Source organism: Syngnathus acus, chromosome 10, assembly GCF_901709675.1.
Source record: "Syngnathus acus chromosome 10, fSynAcu1.2, whole genome shotgun sequence".
In the NCBI taxonomy this organism is placed as follows: domain Eukaryota; kingdom Metazoa; phylum Chordata; class Actinopteri; order Syngnathiformes; family Syngnathidae; genus Syngnathus; species Syngnathus acus.
The window spans coordinates 3,524,966-3,550,921 of NC_051095.1; the positions used below are offsets into that span (position 1 = coordinate 3,524,966).

At 46.2% G+C, this 25,956-nt stretch overlaps 4 protein-coding genes across 5 annotated transcripts; 1 reads left to right on the forward strand and 3 right to left on the reverse strand.

The window, feature by feature from the left end:
- The first annotated feature begins 485 nt into the window (after positions 1–485).
- Positions 486–2,707, forward strand: ccdc96 (coiled-coil domain containing 96). The gene is made up of 3 exons (XM_037260440.1): positions 486–1,165; positions 1,518–1,868; positions 2,153–2,707. The coding sequence occupies exons 1-3, from the start codon at positions 782–784 to the stop codon at positions 2,444–2,446; spliced, it is 1,029 nt and encodes a 342-aa protein (XP_037116335.1). The 5' UTR covers positions 486–781; the 3' UTR covers positions 2,447–2,707.
- A 125-nt stretch (positions 2,708–2,832) lies between these two features.
- LOC119128257 (C-C motif chemokine 14-like) lies at positions 2,833–3,688 on the reverse strand. Its single transcript, XM_037260518.1, has 3 exons — positions 3,530–3,688; positions 3,351–3,462; positions 2,833–3,284 (listed from the first exon to the last, which is right to left on the reverse strand). The coding sequence occupies exons 1-3, from the start codon at positions 3,597–3,599 to the stop codon at positions 3,191–3,193; spliced, it is 276 nt and encodes a 91-aa protein (XP_037116413.1). The 5' UTR covers positions 3,600–3,688; the 3' UTR covers positions 2,833–3,190.
- Positions 3,689–3,854: 166 nt separating this feature from the next.
- Positions 3,855–12,962, reverse strand: LOC119128114 (TBC1 domain family member 14-like). Its single transcript, XM_037260280.1, has 14 exons — positions 12,519–12,962; positions 11,065–11,767; positions 9,728–9,851; positions 8,152–8,276; positions 7,413–7,495; positions 7,218–7,335; positions 7,037–7,143; positions 6,437–6,517; positions 6,284–6,372; positions 6,109–6,180; positions 5,872–6,000; positions 5,679–5,788; positions 4,878–5,136; positions 3,855–4,801 (listed from the first exon to the last, which is right to left on the reverse strand). The coding sequence occupies exons 1-14, from the start codon at positions 12,565–12,567 to the stop codon at positions 4,745–4,747; spliced, it is 2,106 nt and encodes a 701-aa protein (XP_037116175.1). The 5' UTR covers positions 12,568–12,962; the 3' UTR covers positions 3,855–4,744.
- Positions 12,963–13,669: 707 nt separating this feature from the next.
- kiaa0232 (KIAA0232 ortholog) lies at positions 13,670–23,602 on the reverse strand. 2 transcript variants are annotated; one of them, XM_037260176.1, is made up of 8 exons: positions 23,360–23,602; positions 20,989–21,480; positions 20,774–20,914; positions 20,217–20,286; positions 20,056–20,140; positions 16,622–19,964; positions 16,445–16,547; positions 13,670–16,366 (listed from the first exon to the last, which is right to left on the reverse strand). In XM_037260176.1, exons 2-8 carry the CDS (start codon positions 21,232–21,234, stop codon positions 16,350–16,352), a joined length of 4,005 nt encoding a protein of 1,334 aa, XP_037116071.1. In that variant the 5' UTR covers positions 21,235–21,480; positions 23,360–23,602; the 3' UTR covers positions 13,670–16,349. The 2 variants fall into 2 exon arrangements, with proteins under 2 accessions (XP_037116071.1, XP_037116070.1); XM_037260175.1 differs by having other exon boundaries at positions 20,989–21,553.
- Positions 23,603–25,956: the final 2,354 nt, after the last annotated feature.

The window sequence follows — 25,956 nt, forward strand, 5'->3', positions numbered from 1 at the left end:
CAATATTGGTTACTTATTGTTTAACATTTGTAAGAAACACACACAGACACACACACACATAATTTAGTTCGTACAATTAAATTCCCGTTGACCTACAACATGTTTTCAAATAAAATATCAGATACATACAAAATATAAATGAACATTATGTGCTCAAATGGCAGTGAAGATAAATCTCTCTAGCCTACGATCTCAGTTCAAATTTTTGGGTAAGAAGATCCAACATAAGTACCAACATAAATTAACTCAGTATAACGTGAAAGAATTCCATCTAAAGAGCAACACAACGAAATGAAGTGAAGACAAAATAAATATAAAAAAATAATTAATTACTGCCTATTAGTCAGAATGAAATCATTACAAAAAATATTATTAGTAGAAGAAAGAGTAATAATAGTAGTGGAATCGGTAGTGGTAGTATGTCGTCGTCGTCGTAGTGACGCCAACCTAGTGCTGACCTTAGCACCAATGAGTACGCAGTTCATTTTAGAAAAATAAAATAAAAATATTAGATTAACATAAATAAGTCAAAATAAGTTTGAATAACAACACAAATGTTTTTGTTCACTATTTGAATAATGATTGATCAATCGCCGTGTTAAGTATTGTTTTTTAAGGATACACTGCCCACCCGTGGCCGTCTTTTGTCATTGCAGCCTGGCAGAGACGCCGGCTCGTTACCATGGCAACAAACCAAACTAAACTGCAATTGCTTGAGTAGTGCGCGAGTCCTCTTACGAAACAAACACGATTATAAAGGATATCTTTCAGATCAAAATCAATGTCTACTGGACCAGCGAAGGTTTTACAAAATGAGGTGCTGAAAGACACAGGCAATGTTGCTCTTCAACCCAAAACAAATCCTACTCGTGAAGATCTTAATGGAGATGTTGAAGACATCAAAAGTGACGCCATGCTCCTCTTGCAGGAGCTGGAAGAGGAGAACCACAAAGTGAGCCGACGCAACATGGAGGTGCAAGCACAGCTGGCCATCCACTTGAGGAGGACGACCCCCCATGAACAAGACCCCGAGCCGGACATGAAAGAGTACCACGAGTGCCTGGAGCGCCTGACGGAGCTGAGGAAGCAGAGGGCTTCACAGATGGGGAGAGCTCGACAAAAGGAAGAGGAACTGAGACTTAACAACCAAAAGGCGCTCAATGAGGTAGCTCATAAGATTAAAAGTAGCTAGAGGTGTTTTCGTCAAATGAATTAGTAACAACTAAAATCCAAAAAAGGAGTTTATTGGTTGTTATTAACCAGACTAGTGTTACTTTAGCGGCCCAAATTGAAATCTCCTTTTACTGGAAGGGACCCAATGTGTATTCGGTGTTTTTGTCGCCATCTAGCGGCGAGGCTTTGGTGTACGATTTGTGAGTTTGTTTGTTTTTTGCGTTGTTTTTACGTTGCATCTCATCTGCAGAGGCTGAAGAAAATACAAATTTCTGGAAAAAAAAATCCACTACACCAACAAAGTATTTGTACTTACGACACGTGACCTTGGTGTTTGTTCTCAGGTGGAAAATGAATGGCGATTCCTGGTTGGTTTGAAGAGGAAGCTAGCCGTCTCGCTACTGAGAGAACATTTGTCTCCAGGAGCTGTCCGAGCCAAGGTGGACGCCGCGCTGGGGTCCGAGCAACTCCGTCGCCAAGAGCTGAGGAAGCTGCGTCTAATCCACGCTGGAGTGGAGAGCAGGGTGGTCCGTCTAGAGGCCAAGCTCGTCGAGGAGGAAGAGGAGGAGGGGCGGGACCTCTTGCAACGGCAATTTAAGCACCTGCTGGCCCAAAGGATGCAGCAGAGGAAAGCGGACGAGCGTAGGAGTCAAGAGGCCTCCAAGCTCCAGAGGAACATCAAGCGTACATTAGAGGTTTAAAGTCCTTCCTTGGGAAAGACCACGTAGCTTAATCTTAACAATGAAAAATGCCTTTGACCGGCTAACAAATAGCACCAATATTTTAACTTTAACAAACAAGTCAAGTCAAGTCAAGTCAAGTTTATTTGTATAGCCCTAAATCACAAGCAGTCTCAAAGGGCTTCACATAGATCTCAAAGGGCTTCACATAGAGACAGATATTTGAACAAACCATTGAGCAGCACAAGTAGACAGAACAATACTCCCGGGTATATTTTCTTTGTCCTCTCTTCTCACAGTTGCTGTGCAACATAAAGGAGAAGCTGCACTGGAGTCAAACAGAGGTGCAGACCAAGCGGGAGCAGCTGGCCCAGCTGGAGGTTGAGATAACCTCCAGGAGGGACTTGCTGTACCGGACTAAGCGGGCCGGCAGCGGCCTACAGAGGGAAAATGTGGAGCTGAAGCAGACGCGAGGACTGCTAGGGAACGCCCTCCTCTTGTGGGACTTTGGGGTCACCATGGGCGATGCCCAACGACTGGAGGACAAACTGGAGAAGCTCAAACGTCGGCGGGAAGAAATTGCTTCAGCATAGTTCTGTTTTAAGCAGTGGATTTTTAGTTTAATTCATGCCTTGACCAGACTTCAGACTCATCAGAGATGCTGATTATTAATCATATATGAAAAGTTCTCAAAACTTCTTCCTACTCCTCTTCGAGCTGTCCTAATTGTTGTTGTATAAGTTATTTACGACTTGCTTGGGACATTTTGTTATTGTCCTGTTTTCTTTTTCCTTTTATATTTTACTGATATATTTTTCTGTTTTTAAACTCGAAATAAAATTGATCAATATTAACGTGTGCGGATTGCTAGAGGTGCGTTTTGTTCATGAAACTTTGTTTGGCTCATAACCTATTGGAGAATGGAAAAGTTCTATTCATCATTCATATAATTTCATAGATTAGGTGAAATGAAGGAAAACTGATTTACACGATTAGTTTATTGGAGCTCCATTGACAAACTACGAGCCCCCTCAAAGTTGGCATTTTCATTGTTAGCCAGCAGATGGCAGCATTGTCCGATAAAATCACATCAAGCGCAATGTCAGCATGTTATCAAATCTAAGATTTGTCACTTAGCAATTAAATGATTTAAAAGCGCAGTTAATTGAAATGCTGTGATTTCCTACAACCAATCAGACCAGATGGATTCTCAATTAAAAACAAAAGTCAAGTGGCCAGGCACATGGCTTCTTTTTGGTTGTTTGTGACAAAGTAAAGCAGAATAAGCAAGTGGAGACGAGGCGTTTCCCAAAAATGCAGGCTGGCAGGCGCATCCTTCAGAAGGTGGATTCGTCCACATACTTCATGATCTTCTCCACCCAGGACGTCGTCGGGTTGGCGCAGATGCGAAAGTTCCTTTTGGTCATCAGTCTGGCAAGAATCGACAACATTTAAAGATGCATTCATAATCGTAAAAAATTAAAAAAATCAACTTACATGACTCCTACTGAGGGACATCGGTTGTCAGTCAGATAATATGACTCGAAGCGTTTGGGGTTCAACTTTCTTGGGTAGTAGTCAAAGCAGCATTCTCGAGGATTGATGGAATCTGGCAAATGAAAGCAGAATGACGTGTGGCTCGAAGGAACAGAAAGGCAAAAATGTTCAGGTCTCACTGTTGCCGAAGACGGCCGAAAGCGTCACAGCTGCCAGAGAGCAGAAGAGAAAGACGTGCATGCTCTTCATGATGCTGCCTTGCGGAGATCTGAAGGATGAAAACAGTCACGGTGTTTCTGAAGAAGAAGCACTCAGCGTTTCATTTATATACACAACACGGGACTTTCTGCGGTGTGGAAGAAGGGTGGGCGCTTGAGGTTTTGACACGACTTTTACATGCTTCCGACATCAAACTTTCCACTCTGCTTTTAAAGTAGCAACGGAAACCACATGGTATGTGTCGTCGTCCTCATATGTCAATCAGTGTGCAATATAACAATTAGAATATTTGCAAGTCCTTTATTTGGTCAAATGACAAGTTCGTTGCGCTCCAACGGTCAGTCCAAAGCAATAAAAACCCAAACGTGGAGAGGACAGCAAAATGAAAGACATGAGAGTGCAATCAAAGTTTACATTCAATTCCGTGGATCAAACGAGTCATTGTCGCATGTAACAAAAGATTTTCAGAGGGGCGCGTCTCATTCTGGAAACACACACACACACACGGGTAAAAATACACATCTCCAAACTGAAGCGAGCCGGAGGGATGACATATGATGCACCCGAAAGGCCCAATGTGCAAAAAAGTCTTATTGCAGGTCTGTGGTGGGTTGCTGTGCTTGGGGGAGTGCAAAACCACACAGACAGCTTTAAAAACAAAAAAAAACAAAGATGTTTCCTGTTAACCCACAAAATCTCATCAAATTGAACAATGGTCCAAAAGAAGAAGGAAAAAAAAATGATACCCCAAATTCTCACCGCCGAAATGGAAACAGCTTGAAGGAAAAGTGCAACATCTTTACCGTAGCAGTTGAGATGAACAAATGAGTCCGACAGGACTTTTTTTTAGCCCCTTTCAATAAACACACACCTCACACAAAACAAACACGAACGAGCTGAAATGTGGAATGAAGTGGTTAGTTACGATAGGTCGCGGGAATATTGAAAGGCAGCTTCTGACCTCGTTTGCAGAGGATCTCGACATGTAACGTACAAGAACCGAGTGACAAAGTGATAACTGGCATCTTGGTGGTCCCATGGGGTCCGGGAGTGTGTCGTCTTGCGGCTCGACTTGGTGAAATAAGGCACCCCTGCTCCGTTACTCACGACGTAGCTCCGTTAAACGACTCGAGTTCCGTCTTTTTTTTTTTTTGCTGCTGCGTTTCCTCCGCGCGTCAGCGCTTCAGAACCGGACTGCCTCGCTCCGGATCTTTCTGTAACGTTTGCAGAACCTAAAAAGGACACAAGTCTTGTCAATAATATCATCACGGATCAAAAATGAAAATAATATGAAGTGTGTTGGTCTACCTGCGCCCACTTCCTGTTGCGGCTGGTCATGTGGACGGCGGCGATGTGCTGGAAGAGCTGCTCGGCGGGGATCAGGTCGGGCAGGCGGGTGAGGAATTGGGCCATGTGAATGAAGTCCATGTTGGTCAATACGTCCTGGAAGAGGCGCAGCAGGCCCAGCGCCGTGCGGAACAGGAACTCGTCGCCGTCTCGGCAGAAGACGTCCCACACGCGAGACGCCAGGTCCAGTGGGAGAGACTTACTGTACAAGGTGAAGATCCTGGAAGGGGATTGGATTTTACTTCACCAAGTACCAAAATTGATCCTTAAAAAAAAAAATCAATATTGATCGGCCCTAATATTTCAGTGCCCATGGGCGTTTTGATTCTTCAAGTCGAATCAAATAGTTAGTGGCAGCAGGATGTATGCAAATGGAGTATGTTTTCCAATGACTCTTTTGAACTGAACTCCCTGCAAAAAATTATGAAAATATCAAACAGAAATCCAAATGTGTAGTCAAACAAGTTCAACTTGAATCGTTGGAGAGCATTTTAGGTTAGCCCGACAATTTCATCCCAAAGCCAAACACTGAGTATTATACTAAACGGTCATGTTTGATGTGTGAAATTCAAAACGGAAATCTAGGAAGTTTCAAAGTGACACCAACCCCCCCGCTGACACCCCCTCCCACCCCCGCAAACAAACATTTCCTGTTTCACAGCAACTCAAAAGAGGCGCCTGAAGGCAGACGCCATGAGAATGTCACAACGGGGCGAAGCATTTTCAAGTCAAAGTATTGAGAAAAATAGTAAAATGGCTTACCAGTCGATCAAATAAATATCGGGGGTCAGGTTGTTCTTCTTGAAATGTGCAAAGAGCTTTGGTAGGTTTTCCTCAAAGAACACCTCAAATGCAGCAAAGTAGGTCAACATCTGCGGGCGCAGCAAAAGAACACATATGAACACGACGCGTCGCTCCCCGACTCAATGGTGAGCTCATTTCGGCGTGCACCGACAAGGCTATGGTCCACGCGGAAGAAGGCCATCTGACAAGGTTTGTTGAGCAGGTTTGCAAACGCGATGAAGGCGTCGGCCGTGTCCAGGTTCAGGATGAGCACTGCCGCTATGAACGACATACCCTGCACCTGCAAAAAAAATAATAATAATCAGCACAACCACCAAAAGTCATCAAGACTTAAAGGAGACAGTCCTCAAGGACTTGTGCAATTAGAAGTTGGCAAGGTGCTACTTACATAGCCGACATCGGGCCGGTAGCAAGTGTAAGCTCCCAGAATGCTGTGCAGCACGTCATGATAGGGCCCGCCCTTGACGACATAGAAGACAGAAATGATGCGGTCACACGTTCGGGCCAAAAAGCGCCATCTGACCCCCGCCCCGAGGGGGGGGAAGCTTGAGCCTCCCACCCACCTGCTGGAAGATGCACAACTGGGGGAACGTTCTGGAGATGTCCAGCTTGATCAGCTCCAAGCTTGACTCCCGATTTGACGAGTCCGCATCTGGGGGAGGGTAGCAGAAACGTCAAATCCACCAGTTTCGGGGTGACTTGTCCGTCGTCCCTACCTTGGCTTTCCGCCTCTGGTGCGCTAGCTGGTGTGCTCCTCCACTTTTCTTTGGCCCGTGCCAGACAGATGTTATAAAGCTCTGCGGGGGCAGATAACAAGGATGGTCATTATGGTGATATGGAGCTAAAAATGTACTGGGCGGATTTTTTTTGTTTTTTTTTTTAATCAGCCTGTGTGTGTGGTCTGGTAGCAAATGGCCAGAGAGATTATCTTCTAGTACATCTGACGAGGCTCTGCATGGTCTCGCTCACTCACCCCCTCACAGTGAGAGTGACTGAAAGATTTTGAAAATACAAAGTCCTCTTGCCATCTGTTTTTTTTTATTTTTTTTAACAAACAAAACCAATCTGTAAGACTAAAGCGTAATTGCACATCCACCGCAGTAGGTGGCAGTATATTTTATTTTTTATCTTCAGATAAATGGCCTTCAAATAATTGCTGTTACAGACTAAAAAGCAATCGCGAGAAAGTTATTTGCCCGAAATTGATCGACTTTTCTTGTTTGTTTTCTTTCATCTTAATAAGGATGCAACGTTATGCAGAGGTGTACAAATGATGCGATTTATAATCGCCGTTGTCAATAACTGAGCACCAGTACCATGCGTGATGTTGACTTCGTTGCCCACGGCCAGGCTCCACACTTTGCCTCTGACACTGGGCGGGATGCCCTGCCACCACAAGTCCCTCACTCGTCGAGACGTGCACCTGAGCAAAGAGGTCAAAGGTGATCTCGAGTGACGACGAGCTCAATGACTGCGATGCTCTCCCGAGTGACTAACATGGCGCTCCAGTTGGGCAAGATCTCCTGGTTCCAAGTCTGAGCGGCCGAGCCGATGCTCTCCTCCAGCTTGCAGCGCTCCTCCAGCTGCTTCTTCCTCTTCTGGGCTTCCTTTAGCTCTACAACCGCATAGGCGTGCTGAGACACGAGGGGGAAAGGATGCGAGCGAAAATCAAGTGTTGCGAGATCACGTTACCTCGCTTCTTGGCCTGGGCCACCATCTCTTCGTATTGCTGCCTGTGTTTCTCGGCCTCCTCGGCCGGCTTGGCTGGAAGGTTACTGGAACGTGATTGTACACGTACAGTGATTAGCGAGTCGGTAGGCCAAGTCAAGAATGTCCTTTCCAAAATGTTCTAGGTACCCCGACTATCAGAATTCTTATTTATGTCTGTGTTTGCCTCGTAGCTACTTGCTGTCCCCTGAAAATGACAAGACAGTGCCTAGGGGCTCGGCTTGTGAACGTCACATGACCAAACCTAGAAAATTCCTATTTCACAAGTGCATTAATGTCTTTAGACTGGTGAGGACGCATACAACTTAAAGACATTTTTTTGACTTGACTTCTGCTTTAAGGTAGGTTATGATTGCAGTTAAAATTCATGCTAATTCCCATTAGGGAGTTTTGCATGCTGTTAGCATTAGGCTAGCAAAATGACAGTGTCTGATTCAGTTTAGTAGTTCAATATTTTTAAATTCTCTTTTGTTTTATGTTTGTTTTATCACAGCGCTATAGAATACTTTTTATAAAGTTCGCTGTAGTGTTCTGAGTCCACAAATAAGGGTGGTGAGATTTGTCTAAGGACAATAAATAAAAAATAAAAAATGGGAAAGAATGTGAGGAATGCGAAGATAAGAGCCACACTATGCTTCCATCATCCTTGTGTAAAGTGAATCCGATAGCAGCCGAAGACAAACGCGGCGGCGCGTTTACATACGCAGGTCTGTCCTCCAGTATGAGAGCGGTGGTGGAGAGCGGCTCAAAGTCCAGGTTTTTCCTCACATTCTGCCTGGGGGACGTCAGATTGCCGTGTCCAGCTCTGCCAGTTTTTGTTTCATATTCCTGAGAGAGAAAAAAAAATGGCAGACTTTCTGACCTTGAACAGCAGACAGGCGCTACTGTAAATAGGTCAAAAGCAATACGATCGCACGCACACACATCTGTGTACGCGTGCTAGTTAATAATGCAGGCGGAGTGACAACTTTGCACGCCGACAACACTCTGAACGTGCTCGTGATCGACGACTGATGACGTTAGATTGATTTTTTTTTTTTGTCAGGCTATGAGAGGCAAGAGCACAAATCTAAGAGTGGATTTAATAATAGCCATAAAAGCCTTCAGAGGCACTAAGGGTGAATGAAGGTGCAGCCAAACAGTAAATATGTTGTAAAAGGAGCCGGGCGCACTTTGACGCCAACACGTGGAAAGGTTTTTCAAAACAAAAACAAGCCGCTGTTACAGTGACGTAAAACTAACGTGAAAATAATAAAAGAAAAGGCTCCTAATGACACCGTGCTAGCCAAAAGCTTTTCTTTCGACAACCTTGTGAGTCATCCACCTGCTCCCGCTACAAAAAAAACAAAGCACCTTCCAGGAACTCAAAGGGGCCATTGTGTGAAATCCGAGGCATCCTTCCGCCTCCCTAGCCGCTAGCTGGCTGGCTGGCTCCCGACAAGCACAAGGCTCACTCACCATGAACGCAGCCGAACGACGACGACAGTCCTCCGTTGGGATGGGGGGGAGGATTGAGCTGCAAGTGTGCGTCTTGGCCGAACATTAGCTAAACGCCATAGCCGCTCCCGAGGGGCTCGCTACTGGCGCCCGCGAGGACCGGCGGACGCGGAGCACGGTGAGACGGTCGAGGGACACGCCCGGCGTCGGAAAAGATGCAGTCGCATGGCGGCCCTCCCTTTGCGCGTCTCCCTTCCCCCGCCTGTCTAAAGAGGGATGCTCACGCCAGCTGCTCCGCATCGGATCTGGAGCGAGCGCTGCGTGCGCGCGTGCGTGCTTTTTCCACCGCACTGAAACGCCGTCGGCTCGGACAGCCTTACAAATCGATCCCAGAGAAACAGATTGTCAAAAGAAAAATATATTAGCAAGACCAAAGCATGATTCTGTTTTCTTAAGATGGAACGCTTGTGCAAAGTACCATCTTTAAAGTAGCGGCACAACAAAAGGCTTGAAATCGGATCTTTTTTTTTTCCCCCCTTTGTTAACCGATTCCTCAGGGGGGATATGAGGTTACAGCGACGGATCAAATTGTGAAGCGCGAGCGTGGATGTCCAGCGTGAGTCTTTTGGTGCCCGGGGTCGAAGGCCGAGATGAATTCCTTAGCGCCAGACGCATCCGTAAACAAAAGTGGGCAAAAAAAATAAATACAGTGTTGGTGGAGAAAGCTAATCTCATAATTTCACAGCTGACAAAGTCCTTGCATAACTATATGAGCTTATTGCGAGCGAGGAGTCATAAAAGCACTTGGCATTTATCATGGCAATAAAGACGTCCAAGCTTACCTTTTGTATTCTTTTGGGGTCCTTGATGGGCACCTCACGTGGTGGCACCTTCCCGAACAGCTTCCATCCGGCGTCCCGCTGTTCCACTGAGCGACTGTCCTTCACTTTCCTAGCAAAGAGACTCCTGAAACAACAACAACAACTTCTGTGAGATAGTACACCCTCAAACATAATTGTCAGTTCGCCTTTTGACACATCACAATGAGGACGTTTGGCCTGATGGCAGCACTTTTGAGTAAGGATAATATGCAGTCAGAATAAAACTGCCTCAGAAATTGTCTTTGAAGGGATCGATGTCTGTCTTTTTTTTTTTTTTTTTTTTTTTGAGCTAAGCGACACAAAGCCAGACACGTGACATTTTTTTTGCTTTCAAGTGCGCCGCAGAACAAATGTTGACGTTCGGGCAAGCTGAAGGGCGGCGGCGCTTCCGAGTGCGGCAGTAGGAAAGTCCAGCGTTGCTGCCGCTTTGCGCCGCACGAACGCGGAGACAAGCTGTGACGAGCGAGAGTAAGCCAAATACACGCCGGCATCAAAGCGCTGCTGGAGGCCGCTCCAGTAAATCCGAAGAATAACCTTTGAAAGCCGGCGGTAGTCGCCACTTCATCGACGTGTGAGTAAATCACAGCGAGTGACAAACCAATCAAATGAACCCAAAATGTCCTCCTACCAGTCAAGGTACAGAAGGAGCGACGGGGCTGTCATCCTGCTCTGACAGGCTCAAATGAGTGTACCCAAAAGTTGTGAAGCCAGGAAATTCGGTAATGAGCGCAGAACCAGAGGTGTGCATTCCATAGTTCTTGTCCATGCAGTGAAATGTCCTGAAGGAACATTTCATTCCTAACAGCTCCACCCTTTGCAGTGGGAGGGTGGAAAAGTCTGAAGGGCAGCGAGAGAATTTTTAACTTTACAACGTGAATGACTGATAATAATAGCACAATACTCTGGATGGGAGCGTGGTGAGGATCGTGAACTAGGGTCACCGGTGGACCCCCAATCGTGCTTCCAAACATACCAGGCGAGTGGAAAAGGATTTGCGTCTGATTAGGCCGCTGCACTAAGATTAAAACACATGAACAGGGTGCTGACTTTGGTTATTTAGGCTGCACGTGAACCGACACTTTAATAGGATTCCTTCGTTATTTGCTTTGCAAGCGTTGCTGCTTTGTGTGTTAAAGGAGCAGCTAAATAAAGTTCACAATCAAATGGAAAACTGAGAATGACATTGCCTGTATCGCCGGTATTAGCTTGATGCTAACATGCACGGATGCATTTGGAACATATTCCCCTCAAAGAAATAAGATTTACCTGAATTTACGAGTCTAATAAAAAAGACTTACCTCTTGAACAAGCTGGTGAGCGATCCAAGTTTCTTTTGCCTGCCATCCTCTTCTTGTCTCATGTCTCCAGTGGAGGAAGCTTGGAACCGACCATCGAGGTCCTTCGAGTATACCGGCAACGAAGCAAGATCCACGTCTGAGAAGGGAGCCATGCAGCCGTCGTCCGTCTCGAAGGTGACGATGGCGCTCGAGTCGGAAGTGACGGTGAAATGCACGATGTCCTCGTTGGACACCGAGAGCTCCGTGCTCATGCTGGACACGCTGCACACGGAGATGTCGTCACTGCGGTTGAAGGTTCGGTGGCCCGTGGCGGCGCTGGGCAATCTGAGGCCCGGGCTGAAGAAGCGGGTGTTGTCGAAGCCGCTGCGCGGGAAGCTGGACGACTTGGGCACGCCGTTGCCGTCGGAGGGGTCGTCGTCTAATGTTAAAGTTGCGGGAGAGTCCAATCCGGTGAGATCCGGAGGGTTGAGCTCCAATGTTGGGATGCCAGAGTCCTGGGATGTCAGACTGTGACTGTCTAGGTCGAGACTGAGCTTCTGTGGGCTGCTGTGGAAAACGGAGGTTGAAGGGGGACATGGTGTTGATTCACTTTGAAGCACCGTGCTCAGGTCAGAGATGTGCTGCTTGGAGACGTCGTGATGACTGGAGACAGACAAGCTTCTTACTGTGCAACCATTCTCCACGATGACTCGTCCGGAACCACCTGAGAAATAGACATTTCCATTTAATGTGGAGCAATATGATGTCACATCTAAATTTTGGCGTAAGCTTTGCCTCTAATAGATTCAATCTGACATTGCTTATTGTAATTCTGATTTATTGTTTATGTAACAAAACACAGGCAGTATTGGCAGTATTAGAGGTGGGGGTAGGTCGCGAATAAATTTCCCAAATTCACTTAGCTCGAAAGGATGTAAACACATAATGGTAAATACTATTGGCAAGCTAACACTTAGCATTGATTTGTGGTGTTGAAACCCTTTAAGCAATATTTCTCAAAAGGTGGAGCAACATTGTAGACATACAATATTACGACACACAAGCCTATATTCTTCATTTTCTGTAATTAAAAAAAAAAGCAATATCATTGTACTGTATAAAAACAAACCCATACAAGAAAATAATCTGCTTTTATACTTCTTGGGCTGTATTGGTGCATTGGATGACAACAGCTGGAGCTTGCAGCCGAAAGTAGCTTCTTACGAATGTATCCATATTGTGTATTTTTACGGTCAATCCTGATGTTTCTTTTCAATCGGGTTAATGTCTGATGATTCTTAAGTGAAATAACTATTAAGCAGCTTTCAACGCACATCACGTGCATTGCACTAAGCTTAATACAAGAAGTCTCTGGATGTTTACTTACTGTTGAAGTATATTTCAAAAGAGCTGTGGTGTTGTCAGTGTAAACAAAAGCGTCGCAGGAGGACAAGTGTGTGTTTTAGACGACCTACCACCGCGGCTCTCCGTCCGACCACAGTCACAGTGGGTCGGGTTCGCCATGGGGGCCGTTCGAAGCTACAGGTGGCCAGCAGTCGTCCTCGGGCAGCATCGCTCCATGGTGATGCGGAAACTACTATCACCTCCCCGAATTCTCCTCAACGCAGTTTGACGTGGACAAACAAGACCACCGCGAGGTCATTTAGCGACGCAGGGGTGAAAAAAAAACAAAAAACACTTGGAACGGAACTCGCTCGCTTTTACGTCCACTTGTCTTTAAGGCGACCCTCAGTGGGAGCGAAGCGGGGTTGCACCCTCTTGAAGAAATATTAACACCTCCCCGGTGTTTGGTCGGCAACGCGAGTCGAGGAAATGAATAAATTTAGTCGGTTTAGTTCTCATCTTGTACCTGTCTGCCTGTTTCCGCCGCCATTTTAAAACAAACTTGCGACAGGGTGTAATCGAGCCCGGAGTGTTGATGTCGGATGGAGTCACCTGTCCACACCACAGACATAATCAATCGACCTCTTAAATACTCATTTATTATTTTCATTTTTGTTTTCAAATTATGTTTATTATTAAGTGCCTTATTTCAACAGCGGCCATAATGAGTCTTTAATTTTCAATTTTCTTTACCTTTGTTATAGTTTTTAGCTTCAATTTCCCGTTTGTTCGCACAATGCATACGTGGAGGTAAAACAAACCAAGATGATGTCATACTTGATCAATAGAGTCATTCGTTTTGCTGTTAAAGTAGTCGTGTCTTTCGCTTCCGCTTGTTTCATTAAAATGTCATTCTTCTTTACGGTCAGCTACGTAAGCAGCTGCATTTGGAATTAAAATCGCGTCCTTAATTTGCAGTTACAGCACTACTTCGACCGAAACATTTTTTTGTTAGTGTGACGTCTAAAATTCATCCATTGGTTTAACATTTTTCAAATTGATGTCAACAGTATTATTGGTATATCTGGAGTTGAAAATTACAAATGCGTCAAAGCAAACTTCATTATATTTACATTAACACAGCTAAAATTGTTTAGAGACTATAGCTGGTTGGGGACGTTTTAATGGTGGTGACGCTCAATCTGCCCTCTGGTGTTCGGTACTATAAAAGCATCAAGAAAAAGACTGGGGGGAAAAAAGGAGGCAAGTTGACATTCTCATATTTGGTCGACCCTTTATTAGATGTTAATGAAATCCACAATGAAACAAAATCATTTACTCAGGGTGTACATAAAGTCAGAACACACACGGCTATTTCGAGTGAGATTGGGACAACCAAGAGGAAGGAATGAAATGACTGAAAAGTTTTCAGTGCCCCCCAATTAAAAAAAAAAGACCCTCACTGAATGCATTTTTTTATCTTGCCGTTTCTTTTTCGTTCAAATGCAGCATAAGAAAATGGAAGAATTTCACGGAGAAAGGTGAGACGCGTTACTTTCAACTAAGCGCTTCATGACTTATTTTTGATGACGAACTCAAACCTTTTTTTTGTCATAAAGAGACCACCCATTGAAACGTCGGCTCCCAACCACAACACTCCAAACTGTCTCAAAATACCTTCTGACTGATCAATCACATCACTCTTAAACATTTTTGATACAGACCCCCCCCCCCCCCAAAAAAGGTGGACTGACTTTAGCAAGCTGTATTTTCAGACTTCCTTTTTTTACCCCAGGCGTCCAGTGAAAAACAAACATGCAAAATTTGACATGATTGACTTTTCTCCACATACCCTTGAGGGCTTACAAGCGCCAAGGCATTGCATAGAAACCTTGGCGGCTTTTGAGAAGCGTGCCACTCGACATTGCTTATGCAGTCTTCAATGGCTTTTTCTCTCTTTCTCCCTCCTCTCCTAAAACTATATATAACTCCAAATAAAACCAGTCATCTCTGTGGCTTGCTTGGAAATAATGTCAATGCGTAATCTACAAATTGACCCCCCCCTGCCACATCTGATTGTAGATCACATTTATGAAAGTGTATGAAAAAATTCCTGAGTGTCTGATGACTGTGAAAGACAGGCGGGCGAGACCCCGAAATTGGCGTTAAGGTTTCCAAACAAGGAAGCCGTTTCGAAAAGTGGGGCCTTCGACCTGCCATGCGTTATGAACACTACATTGACACATTCATTTCCAAGCAACGGCGCACTGATGGGAAGTTTGTGCTTGAGAATCATGGTTAGGATCTTATTAAAAAAAAAAAAAAAAAAAAAGCCTGGCCAATTTTTCTTCTAATGAAACAAAATTGGGAAAGACAGGCAGCCTTACTAAATGCTAAACAGGAAAAAGCTTTTACCCTGCTGATTTTTTTTTTTAAACTGTATTTTCAATCAGCAACACGCAAGTCGCAACAAGGCTCAATAAAATACACTTGAACCATCAAATCCAATTTGTTTTTTTTGTTGTTTTTTTTTTTAAATGTATTTGCTTTTTTTTGTTTTGATTTGAACAAACTTACATGCGTACGTATTCACCATTCAAGTTGAATCACTTATTGTGACAAGTTCGTTGTTCACGCGCATCAGAATATGACTCAATGCTTCAACAAGATAAATGGACCAAATAAAATGGGAGATAAACACACCATACGTTGAGAAAAAAAAAACAACAACCGTACCTTGTAGTGTTATTATGGCATTTTGTTTTTTTAGGTTTAACCATGTTCATGTTTGGTTGCACCAACACAAATTCCACACGGAGAGTCATTTGTTTGTTTTGCCCCGTGACTACAAACTGAAAAGAAATGCTTCTCCGCAACTCAAAAAGTTACATTAAAGTGAAATAATCAAATAAGAAAAGTACAATCAACAGTAATCAGGGAAAACAATTGTCTCCTTTTCATAATTTTGGAAGAAAAAAAAAAAAGGCTGGATGCAGACTGTCTGGACTACAAAAAAAAAAAAAAAACACTTCCGTATTACCACAGCCACATTATGAAAAATATTTATAGCACCAATGTTGAGTACAACAGAAGTAACAAAAGGATTTATTAAAAAAAAAAAAAAATCACCTTCAGATATTTTTGTGGGTCTTTATCTTCATTTTTTTCCCCTTGCCAAATTATTTCAGAGAATTGCAGTTTGGATCGGTATGTGATATTTATTTTTTCCTCTTTGTTTTTGCTCACAAACCATACTTGAAGTCTATAACTACGCTTTCAAAAACTCTTTTTCATACGCTGGGGCAATTCAAAATTAAAAAAAAAAAAAAAATGCACACATTCTCTACTTCTTTCATAACAAACTAAAGAAAATAGAAGCTCATCACGAAAAAGAAAAAATCTCAACCTCTGGTCTTTCTCGAGAAAAGACGAAGAGTAGCGCATGGGATTGCGGTTGATTTATGCAGCAATGCGGTTTTTGTTTTTCTTTATATTTTTACTAGGGGGGGGGGGGGGGGGGGGGAGGAGTGAGACTGGCCGGACAAACGCACATGCACAACCATTCGCGTGCAACCAACTATCCAGTATTGAAGTTGAAAAGCAAGGTGGTGGAAGCAGAACTGAAACAAAAGTGGTAACCTCATAGCTGCATCAGAAATTTTAAATGGAAATCTGGCATCATCACTCTAACACACTTTTTTTTTTCCTCATCTTATTTGAACGCATTTTGTCACCCCCGCCCCCCCCTGTCAATCTGATTGATTACACAAGCACGGAGTTAGTAAATGAAAACTCAGCAGTTATGCTCGTGTCGGCGGAGTCGGTGGAAAGCGAGAAACGAGCCCACGTTAAGAGGTTTTTGTGGCTCTTGAGATGAACCTGAATAAAAAGCTGGTGGCGGGCGGTACAGTCGCCAAAACTCTGCAACCTTGCCAACACAAGTCCGGTGCGAAATGAAGAACTCAAATGTTGCTGCTCCCTAGATAGGGGGGGACAAAAAAAAAAAAAAAAACTCAGTCACGTCTCAAGGCTTCGCTGTGTTCTGAAGGAGGCTTACCTGTACACTGTGATCCGGGGAACAAGGGTGGGCAGAGTGTGTTTTGCCACCAGCACTCATCGTCTTGATTGCCGCTCACTCCCTGTCCACTTAGCAGAGGGAGCTAAACACAAAGCGGACCAAAGCGTTATGCGGTAGGAGACGGCTCGCGTGGCGCCGTCGGGTAAAGCGGCTCACCTCCGGCACATCTCTGACAATGTCGTACGCGATCCCGTATTTGGGCGTTTGGCCCGCCGTCGCACACAAGTAGCTCGGTTTTTCCACCGGAGACTCTTCTTTTTGCGACGGAGCGGCCGAGGTGTCCGTCTGCTCGTCTGCGGTTGATCCGTGTTCCGCCGCCTGGCAGTCCAAACATTTTTCTTGCTCGGCAATGGGCAGAAGGACGCTGGGGCCTTCCTGTGAATCCAGAGAGGTCTGGGCACTCTTCTCCATGCCGGACTTCTTCAACCTGGGCAGGAATTTGCCAGATTCCAGTTCAGACTTTCCATAATACGGGCCTTCGCATTCGGCGTCCTCCTCGAGTGGTTTGAGATCGGCTTGAGGATCGTCAAAAACGTCCACCGGTGCCAGGACGGGGAAACTCGCCTCCTCTTTGTCGGTCTCGGCCTCCGAATCGCTCACTTCCCCGGGGGACAACTCTGAGGCCGATATGGGCCGGAAATGAGTCCTGGGGGAAATGCGAATGGCCCGGTACTGCGTTTGCTTGATGCCGTAAATTTGCGGGCAGAAGGCTTCGCTCTCCGAGTCGGAGCAAAGGATGGATTTCGGCTTGAAGCCCGGGCTGAAGGAAGCCATGTCCTCAGGCTCAAAGGAGCACTCCACGTGAAGGACTTGAGAGAAGGGATTGTTCAGGTCGAAGGAGGCAAACGGGTATTCTAAACGTTGCTCCTCGCTACGCAAGCCGTCGTAGGATCCCAGCAAATCTTCCCGGAAGATGAAGGAGAATCCCTTGTTCAATTTGTCTCGGCTCGCCGCCACGGCGCGCTCGCTTTGGCCGAAGGACACGAGGGGCCTCCACAGGCGCCGGTGTCCCGGAGCAAAGCAGCCGCCCTTGTTCACCAACACGTCTGCGCCGGTGATTGTGAGCATTTCGGAACCGGACGCGGCGCCCGCCGCCGCCGGCGACTGCAGCAAGCCGTGCCGAGATTCGTTTGGTGGCACCACGGCCCAATTCTTATCGCAACTCAACGTCGTGAACTCTCCGTACACGCCGCCGATGATAAAAGACGTGCCGTCTTTATCTGATCTCAAGTCCCAGGGCTTGGACGGAGTCATATAATCCCCGGCGCCGTCTAACTTGGAGAGTTTGTTTTTGGCCAAGTCCTGTTCTTGGTTCTTGCCCTCCCAGAGGTGGTACTCGGAGCGCTGCACAGCTTTTTTCTGAGGCGGCTCGACGGGAACGCCTTTGGCCTGCACCTCCGGGCAGCTGCCGCAGTAAGCGCCCGAGTCTTCGGAGAACACATCCTCTTTCATTTTCTCGCCACCTTGCCTCGCCGCTGCCACCGCCGCCTTGGCCTCGCCGACCGCGGACCAAATGTCTTTGATTATTCCTGAGCTGTACTCGCCCCTTTGTCCGTTTGCGTCGTCGGAGAAAACGCTCGCGCTGTACGGCTTACCCTCGTCCTCTTCCAATGCTATTCCGCAAAGGGACTCCAATTTCGATTTTTTGGTGTAAGTCCGGCAGGATGCTGTGCAAATGCTCGCCTCCTCACATTTGCGCCCGGAGTCCTGTTGCAGGAAGTCCAAGATTTCATCCTCCAGATATGTACCAGAAATAGGAGGGATGATACAATCAATTTCATCAGAGCCAATCGGAGCGGCCGGGTCCTCGGCCGTAATATTCCCGTGCTCGTTGTCGGAACGAGTCTCCTCTGAATGCGACCACGGACTACAAGTCCGAGTTGAAAGGTTGGAGCAGTGTTCAGTTTCATCAAAGGCACTATTTTTGGTCCATATTAGCAAACGAGACTGTTTGTTAGCTTGCGGGTCGAGACAGCTACATGGGTCGGCGGCGGCGTTGCCTTCGTGAGCGACGGAGAGCGAGTCGAGGGGAAGGGAGCGAGTGGGACTGTCGTACTGCAGCTCAAACAGAGAGAAGCACGAGGAGGAGTTCAAGCCGGACGGCTCGGCGTTCCCCGACAAATTGCGCAGCGTCAAGGAAACGCTATCGAGGAGGGGGGAGAGCCGAACGGGCGAGTCGCCCAAGAAGCTTTCTCCGTCGATATCGTCTGACGTCGACGGCGAGTAACGTCCCCAGACTTGAGCCATGCTGTCGAGATCCTCCACGAGGAACCCGGACGATCCCGGCGCTTCCTCCGCGTCTGCCCTTATTGCACTTTTCCCTTGCTGCTCGAAGCCATCTAACACTAAACGAGATTCTCTTTGCTCATCGCTTTTTCGTCGAATCATGCCGAGGATCCGACTCTCTTGTAACGAGTCTGAGGCACTAGTATCCAATATGGATTGATAAATATCAACTTCGTAGAAGTCGGTGAATTCTGGCAGATGCTTGTCATCTAAATGTCCACCATCCTCTGGCTGAGGGCAGCTTGAGGTCCCAACGAGCGGCGCGGCGTCCTCCTCCTCCTCCTCCTCGGCTTCGCCCGTCGCTTCCACAAAGTGGCCGTCGACAAACGAGCCCGCGGCAAGGTATGTTCTCTGGTAGCTCTCGTTGGCCACGCAGATTCCCTGGATTCTCTCCGGGTGCGGGGCCGCGTCAGCTGACGAGGCAAAGTCTTCAGGGGATCCTACTTTGCTTCGATACTTTGTCTCCAGCTTGCTTTGCTCGCTGCTGAAGGGTACAAAATAGTCGGTGATGGGCTCCGTGTACCAAAGCGGCTCCTCCATATATTCTTTTGCGTTCCTGTCCTCCACCCTCATCTCGTTTGCTGGCGGCCAGACCGGATCTTTGCGAATCTCTTTAAGGGACCTCCGGTTCTTTTTGTAAAGCTGCAGCGGTTTGCCCGTCACCCCCGCGTTCCGTTGCTCCTCTTTGTCGACAGCCTTGGACGCGAGCCTGGGCTGTCCGCTATTGCGCTGTCTCTTACTCTTCCCGAGCTCTCGGGATTTGTGCCTGACCCTGACCGCCTTGCTTCGGAACGACTTGTCGCCCTGGTTGCCGCTCGAGCTCGAGCCCCCCTCGCTAGAGCCCGAAGACCAGGACCGGGCCCGATATTTGCCCTCGGACCTGTGTCTCGCCTGTCGCTTGGAGTGGACCGTGTTCTTCTCCTCTGCCGCCGCGCCGCCGTGGTATCGGTTCTCTTTCTCCTTCTTGCTTCGGCGATGCTGGCCTCTCTCGCTCGCCACGCCCGTGATGGTGGCGCAGGCTTCGGGGTTCCGCTCCTTGGCAGCTTCGCCTTCGCTGTTGCAATCTTTTGGGGATGACGTGTCCGTGCTAGTGTGCGGAGCGGCCGAGGATGATGAACTGGAGTACGCGCAGGCCTTGGCTTTGTTCCACACGGTCATGATCTCTTGGAGACAAACAGTCTTCTCGGACAAAGGCGGGAAAGCTTCATAATACCTGAGACGCAAAACGAGAAGCAAAGTCAAACAAGCGGAGCGGTTTTTGCAGGGAAATGTTGAAATATCCAAAAATTGGCGACGCAACTTACATTTCCACCTGGTCCTTTGAAGAGGGGGACTCGACTCGTTCGGGAGAATGAGCACGGCCAGACTTTTTTTGGATCTGTTTTTCCTCTGTAAGACAAAAAAACATTAATATATGCACACGCAATTACTTTTCATGGGTTCTAGTACACGCAATCAAACAAACCTTTCTGTTTGTTTTGAATGTCCCGAAGTTTGGAGCAAAGCTCCTCAACCAGGCTTTCGATTCCAGAGTTCTGAAAATGCACACAAAAAAAAAAAAGGACATGTCGGCTTAAGTAGTGTTATGCATAAAAAAAAATTAAACCCGGGTCATCTCGTTTTTAGTTATTCCTTTGCGACTTTTGAGCAAAAATAAAGGCGAACTTCATCAATCTGTTGACACAGAGTCCCAACTTAACGCTAGCAAATATCTTATAAGGTATAGTTTGCTCTAAGCCGATGTTTGCCTTGACATCATCGTGCGAATGCTGGTCAGCTGACTGCCGCAATCCCACGTAGCATGTGCTGGTTAAAAAATAGACAGTGCAGTCTAGTCCGCTCCCCAGAGGGCTTGTTGCCAAGACCACCCCCCGCCCACATACAGCCTGTCCGGACCCCTATAACTTTTACGAACTCGGATTACGCCACATAGCTTGCCGCGGCTCGACATTCACGTGGCGCTATTAACTTCAAGAAGAAGTTCAAATATGTATTTGGAGGCTCGATCCGAGCGGCGCTTACTTCATCAGATGCAGAACGCAGACATTGCACCGCCGCTTGTTTCTTCATTTCCTCCAGACTCAGGTCGGTCCCTCCCTTCTTCTTACTCTTGCCCCATTTCTTGCCAGGTCCCTTCTCCCAGCCCAAAAAGATGTCGTTCTCCTGCCAAACAAAATGTGGAATGTTTGAGCGCCTAGCAACGAGTGCGCAACAAAGGTCATATCTGACAACGTTACTTGAAGGTAGTCCTGCAGGTCATAGTCGTCGTAGCTGTCGTGCAGGAGGAGGCTGAGGACGTAGCGGGTGTAAATCATGGCATCGATCCCGCACTTCTCCAGCTCCTGGCCCAGCCAGCTTTGCACCGGGCCCAGCGACTGAAGCAGGGACATCTCTGAAGCGGATAGTGGGCCCGCGAGCGGGTAGAGGCAAGAGAGGTTCTCGGGAGGAGCACGACCGTCTGAATCGGTGCTCACGGGACGCATGAGACCTCAGGTGTTGGTTATTCTCAGGTGGACTGGCATCGCGATGAGCTGTTTGTCGGAGATGAGCGAAGAGAGAGCGGGCGAGGCGGAACCTCTGGAAGGTTGGGCAGATCACTCCAGCGAGACGCACCGAAGGGCTTCTACGTGAGGAGGCATGTGGGATTCCTTTTCCCCTTTTTGGTTGCTTTCAGCAAAAAAGGGTGGTTTTACTCGTCAGGCATGGCTTATGGTGCGGATGGATCTCATCTGCACAGCAAAACACAACCGGTGTTTTTGTCGTCACACGTCCATGTTGCAACAATCGCTTCAACAGCACCACCTGAAAAACGGCGAGAAGACTTGTCAGCGGCTCGAAATACGTCTTAGCGAGTCTTTAGCAAGGAATATATCACAAAAGGGTTATTCAATAATTATACAGCCTGGAGGCAGACTGCCAGAAACAAGCGCTTCTTACAAATAAAATATGCAGTTTAATTTAAAAAAAGAAATTTAAAAAAAAAGCAACATCATCGAAGCATTTGAATCGATTTTGGAACGCAAAAGACAGACGGCTGAAATAACAGACAGCAGTGACGCTGCTTCGGTTGAAAAGATGATTGTGAAGTTTCCTCTGAAAGCAAGTGGCAAAAAAACACTTCCCTGTCAGGAACATGTGTTTTGGATCCTTACATCAGGTACATAAGAAGCAAATGGTGGTTGCCATGTTGTGATTTGCTTATGTAGCTGTCAATCAAGGAAGGCCTATTAAGGGTTACCCATTGTGAGGCGTCAAAAGGGCAAAGCTAAGAAGCTTAACTGTGTGCAGCAGCCCAACACAGTTGCATGAAACTCCCGACTTAAATTTCCTCCGCTGGCCTAAACTGCATAAAGGCTTTGGCACTACAAATGTCCGCGTTCCAAAATTTCCCACTTTCCCCACCTTTTGAATTTGTCTACACTGTTTTTGCCATTATTCACATGACCTGAGTGTTGTTAGTCACCTATATGTTGAACAGAGGGTGTGTTTTACCGAAGTCAAATTCCTTGTTTGGCACGCTCAAACATGGCGAATAAAAACTCTTGAATCTTGAAGTCCATTTCTCCAAATTCCAGTCACATTTACAAATTCGTGAGATCTATTATGTATTTCCCTCCCGCTTCCAAATTTCTTTTGCCTCAAACAATTCCAACTTCAAAATATTCACCCCATTTGGGACAAGCTGAGGGGGAGGCACTTAAACGTTCACACTAAATTAAGCTATATTTGACGTCCTTATCTCGTTCCTCCATCTTAATTTGAGGTCTCATATTCTACATTTCAACAATCGCTTCACTTCCACAGCATTTACATGTATTTGACACATTCCTAACTGCCAAATATGATTGAACAACGTTTATAACTCAACTCGTGCGCCACTCTTTTTTAGGGGGGCGGGGGGAGTTCGGACGCTGTGACTAATATTTTATTTAGCTCGCAGCATACTTCAACTTTGTACATCGACAGCCACAGGGCCCAAATACAAGCCAACCCAACAGTATCTGTTTTTAATATGCGATTTCGACCAGTTGTTGCATAAAACAACATCTTATAATATGTTCGCATTGGTTTGCAGTCAAACAAGGTTAGCTGGACCACCGACCTTTAATGTTAGCTCACCAGCTAATCACGTTGCACATCAAGCTAGGTCGTCTGGTTCAATCGCCCAAGTCATATCGAAAACACAAAGGTCACTCCCGAAGTCTGCGGCTACTTTTTGCGCGATATTTTTCGCTTTCACTTTGCCGTTTGTCCGGCGAATGACTTGATCGTGCTCGGTGACATTCGAGCTCCCGAGCGCAACCGTCAAGCTAGCAGGGGCGACCCGGTGACATTAGGCCAAGTCGTTGACTTCAAAGTGGGCCACCACAGCATCCAAAATGTTGCGGGAGGTTAGAAAAGTGTGCGATCCGATCGGAGCGCCAGCTTCCAAAGTGGGGTCGTTGTTGCGGGGACGAGGAGGAGCTGCTCACGGAAGGCTAAACCGTTGAGGACTTGACAGTTGCTCTCTTCAAAAATGTGCGCCATGTCGTCACACAGTTAAAAGCAAGCAACACGCGCAGAATAAAAAGCCACGACAACACACGAACGACGAGCCGCTCGACGTACCTGCGAGGGGGCTGAAGAGGAGAGGAACGCCGACAAGGGAGCGGCTACTTCTCTCTTGCTGCCGTTCCGAGCTCGGGCTCTGGAATCCGCTGCGGTAGCATAGCGTATCATGGACGCCGACGGAAATGGCGCTGTTTTCACGGCCAGTGCCACTTGAGCGGCGACGGGGAAAACGGCGACATTCGGGCTCAAGCGAGCGGAAGAGCGGTCCGTTGAGGGCCAGCTCGCGCTAGAGCCAAAATGGCTGTCACCGGAAACCAGTTTCAGTCGGACGACGGCGCTTCATGCGCCACCTCCTGAGTTGGTATCTAGGCAACGGGGCAAACCTCCGCCGTCCTGTTAACAGATACGGGCTCCTTCCGCCAGGGTATTGCATCAGAAACACAAGTAGTACGTACGCCAAACATCGTCATCGTCATCATATACATCATCATGACGCCGTCGTCATCACATCATCATAATTCCATTTGGTCTATAATCAATTCATTTTATTCTTACTCAAAATTCGAACTAGATTCGTAAATTCGTATCATGTGTACCCGTACAGTACCCCGATTTCTACCTAAATATTTAATACTGATTTTATAGAGGAAACTAATCAAATTTACTTTAAATCACATATAAATCCATTGTGACTAGCTAGAAGAGAATTTCTAATTTATGTGATTGGTAATTGTGTTTTAAGCACCTTTAAAAAATAGAATTTATGGGAAATTACTTTTGTTTGAGAACGAGCTCCCTACTACTTAGAAGTGTCTCTTATTTCTATCCTCATTTCTGATGTCATACATTTTTAAATAACCGCTGTTGCACAATTGTAGCTGTCTTAAGTTGCTGGGAGTATTGTTACTATTTTTATTTTTGTGGGGAAATCACCACCTGACCTGTCAAGTGGCACGCTTCATGTGACGCAATGACTCAAGGCCACAAGTGGCATGTTTTGATTCTTGTAAAAATCAGCCACCAAGCCAAGGTCTCTTGTGGCTAGTTACCAGGGTAACTTGAGTAGGTATTGACTCACGAGTCTGATCTGGATCTGGCATCCTGAGCCCTGCAGCCAAAGGTCAATAAAGGTCAAACACCTTATTGATCGCGAGCAGCACACACACGCGTGATGATGAGGACACGTGGCCTTTGCCGATATAGATCTGCAAAAACAAATCACTCAAGTCCAATAGATCGCAATGATTTTTTTTTAATCTATTATGAAGCGCAGCACTGCTCAGGGACGTTCACTTTCACAACACGTGTTCATTAAAATGATCCGTTGGAGCAGATGGCATGTAGTTCAAGGGTGCCCGGTAAATCCTCTTAGAGGAGTTTTTGTGACAGGAACCAGCAGGTGGTATTCCCTGGCCGAGAAAGCAAAACAAATAGTGTTTGGGAAATCTCCAATGAAAAGTTCAAGTTTTCAATTCGAGCTATTTGTTTTATCCACCTTTGTAACAACATTATATAACTTTGATGCGGCCATGTTTTTTTATTTATTTATTATTTGCGCACTGGCCAGCAAATGGCAAACTTTGGACGACAATGACTCTGCATTATAAAGTCAATCAATTACCAACCAATCTCATCAGTGGCTTTTTATTGAACAAAGCAGCCAGTGATCATAGCTGTTTAGCATCTAAAATCTACTCAGGCATGCACAAAAAATGTCTATCACTACCCCTCAATTTGAGTTTGAGACATCCCCGAAGCTGCGTTTGTTCACAGGGTGTCTGATATAGAAGTTGAAAGTCTCCTCGTCATGTGATTGCCGTGAATAAGTGGGCCACTCATTCAAACTTTAATTACGTCACAGTCAAAGCGGCGGGATGGGGGGGGGGGGGGGGGTTATTGCATCACGTGGCGCACAGAGTATGCGTTATCAGGACATTCCATGCGTGTGTGTTCTCTCAATGCAAAACCTTTGCGACCCCGTGATGCAACAAGCAAAGTTAAGTCGTCTTGATAAACTCAAGCCTGCGGCGTCGCCGTGACAATTCAAATAAGAGCCTTTTTGCAACGTTTCTGAACTAATTGCGCGGCAAGGCCTGCTGTATGTGGGTCAAAGGTGAGCGCCTAAGATTGCCACCTTTGTGTTTGCGCTACGACCACGAGAACAGCACGACTTGACCTGAGTCAGACTTAAGTCATCAATTTTAGGACGCTAACCTCCATCCTAACCTGTTAAATTGTCACACCCAAAAAGCACACTTAAATTTTCTATCAAACTAAACATAAAACTAAAAATACTGCATCCCACTTTGTGTATTAAAAAAACAACAACACATACTTAGCCTTTCAGTTTGTTAGCTAAATGCTAACACTAATTAGCATCTATGTGCCATTGCTATAACCCTTTAAGCCACAGGTGTCAAACTCAAGGATACGGCCCACCACATAATTTATGTGGCCCGCGAAGACAAATTGTGCATCAAAAATTCATGTGTCATTACTAGAATTGCAAATTGTCTTCACGTTTAATATCTTTTTTTTTTTAAATATTTGACCAGTTTTTACTTGTCTGATTTGAAAACGAGTTATTTGTCAGTTTGTTTTGTAGCTTTTACTGTATATAATATGAGGTGCTCATACATTTATTTGGGTTGACA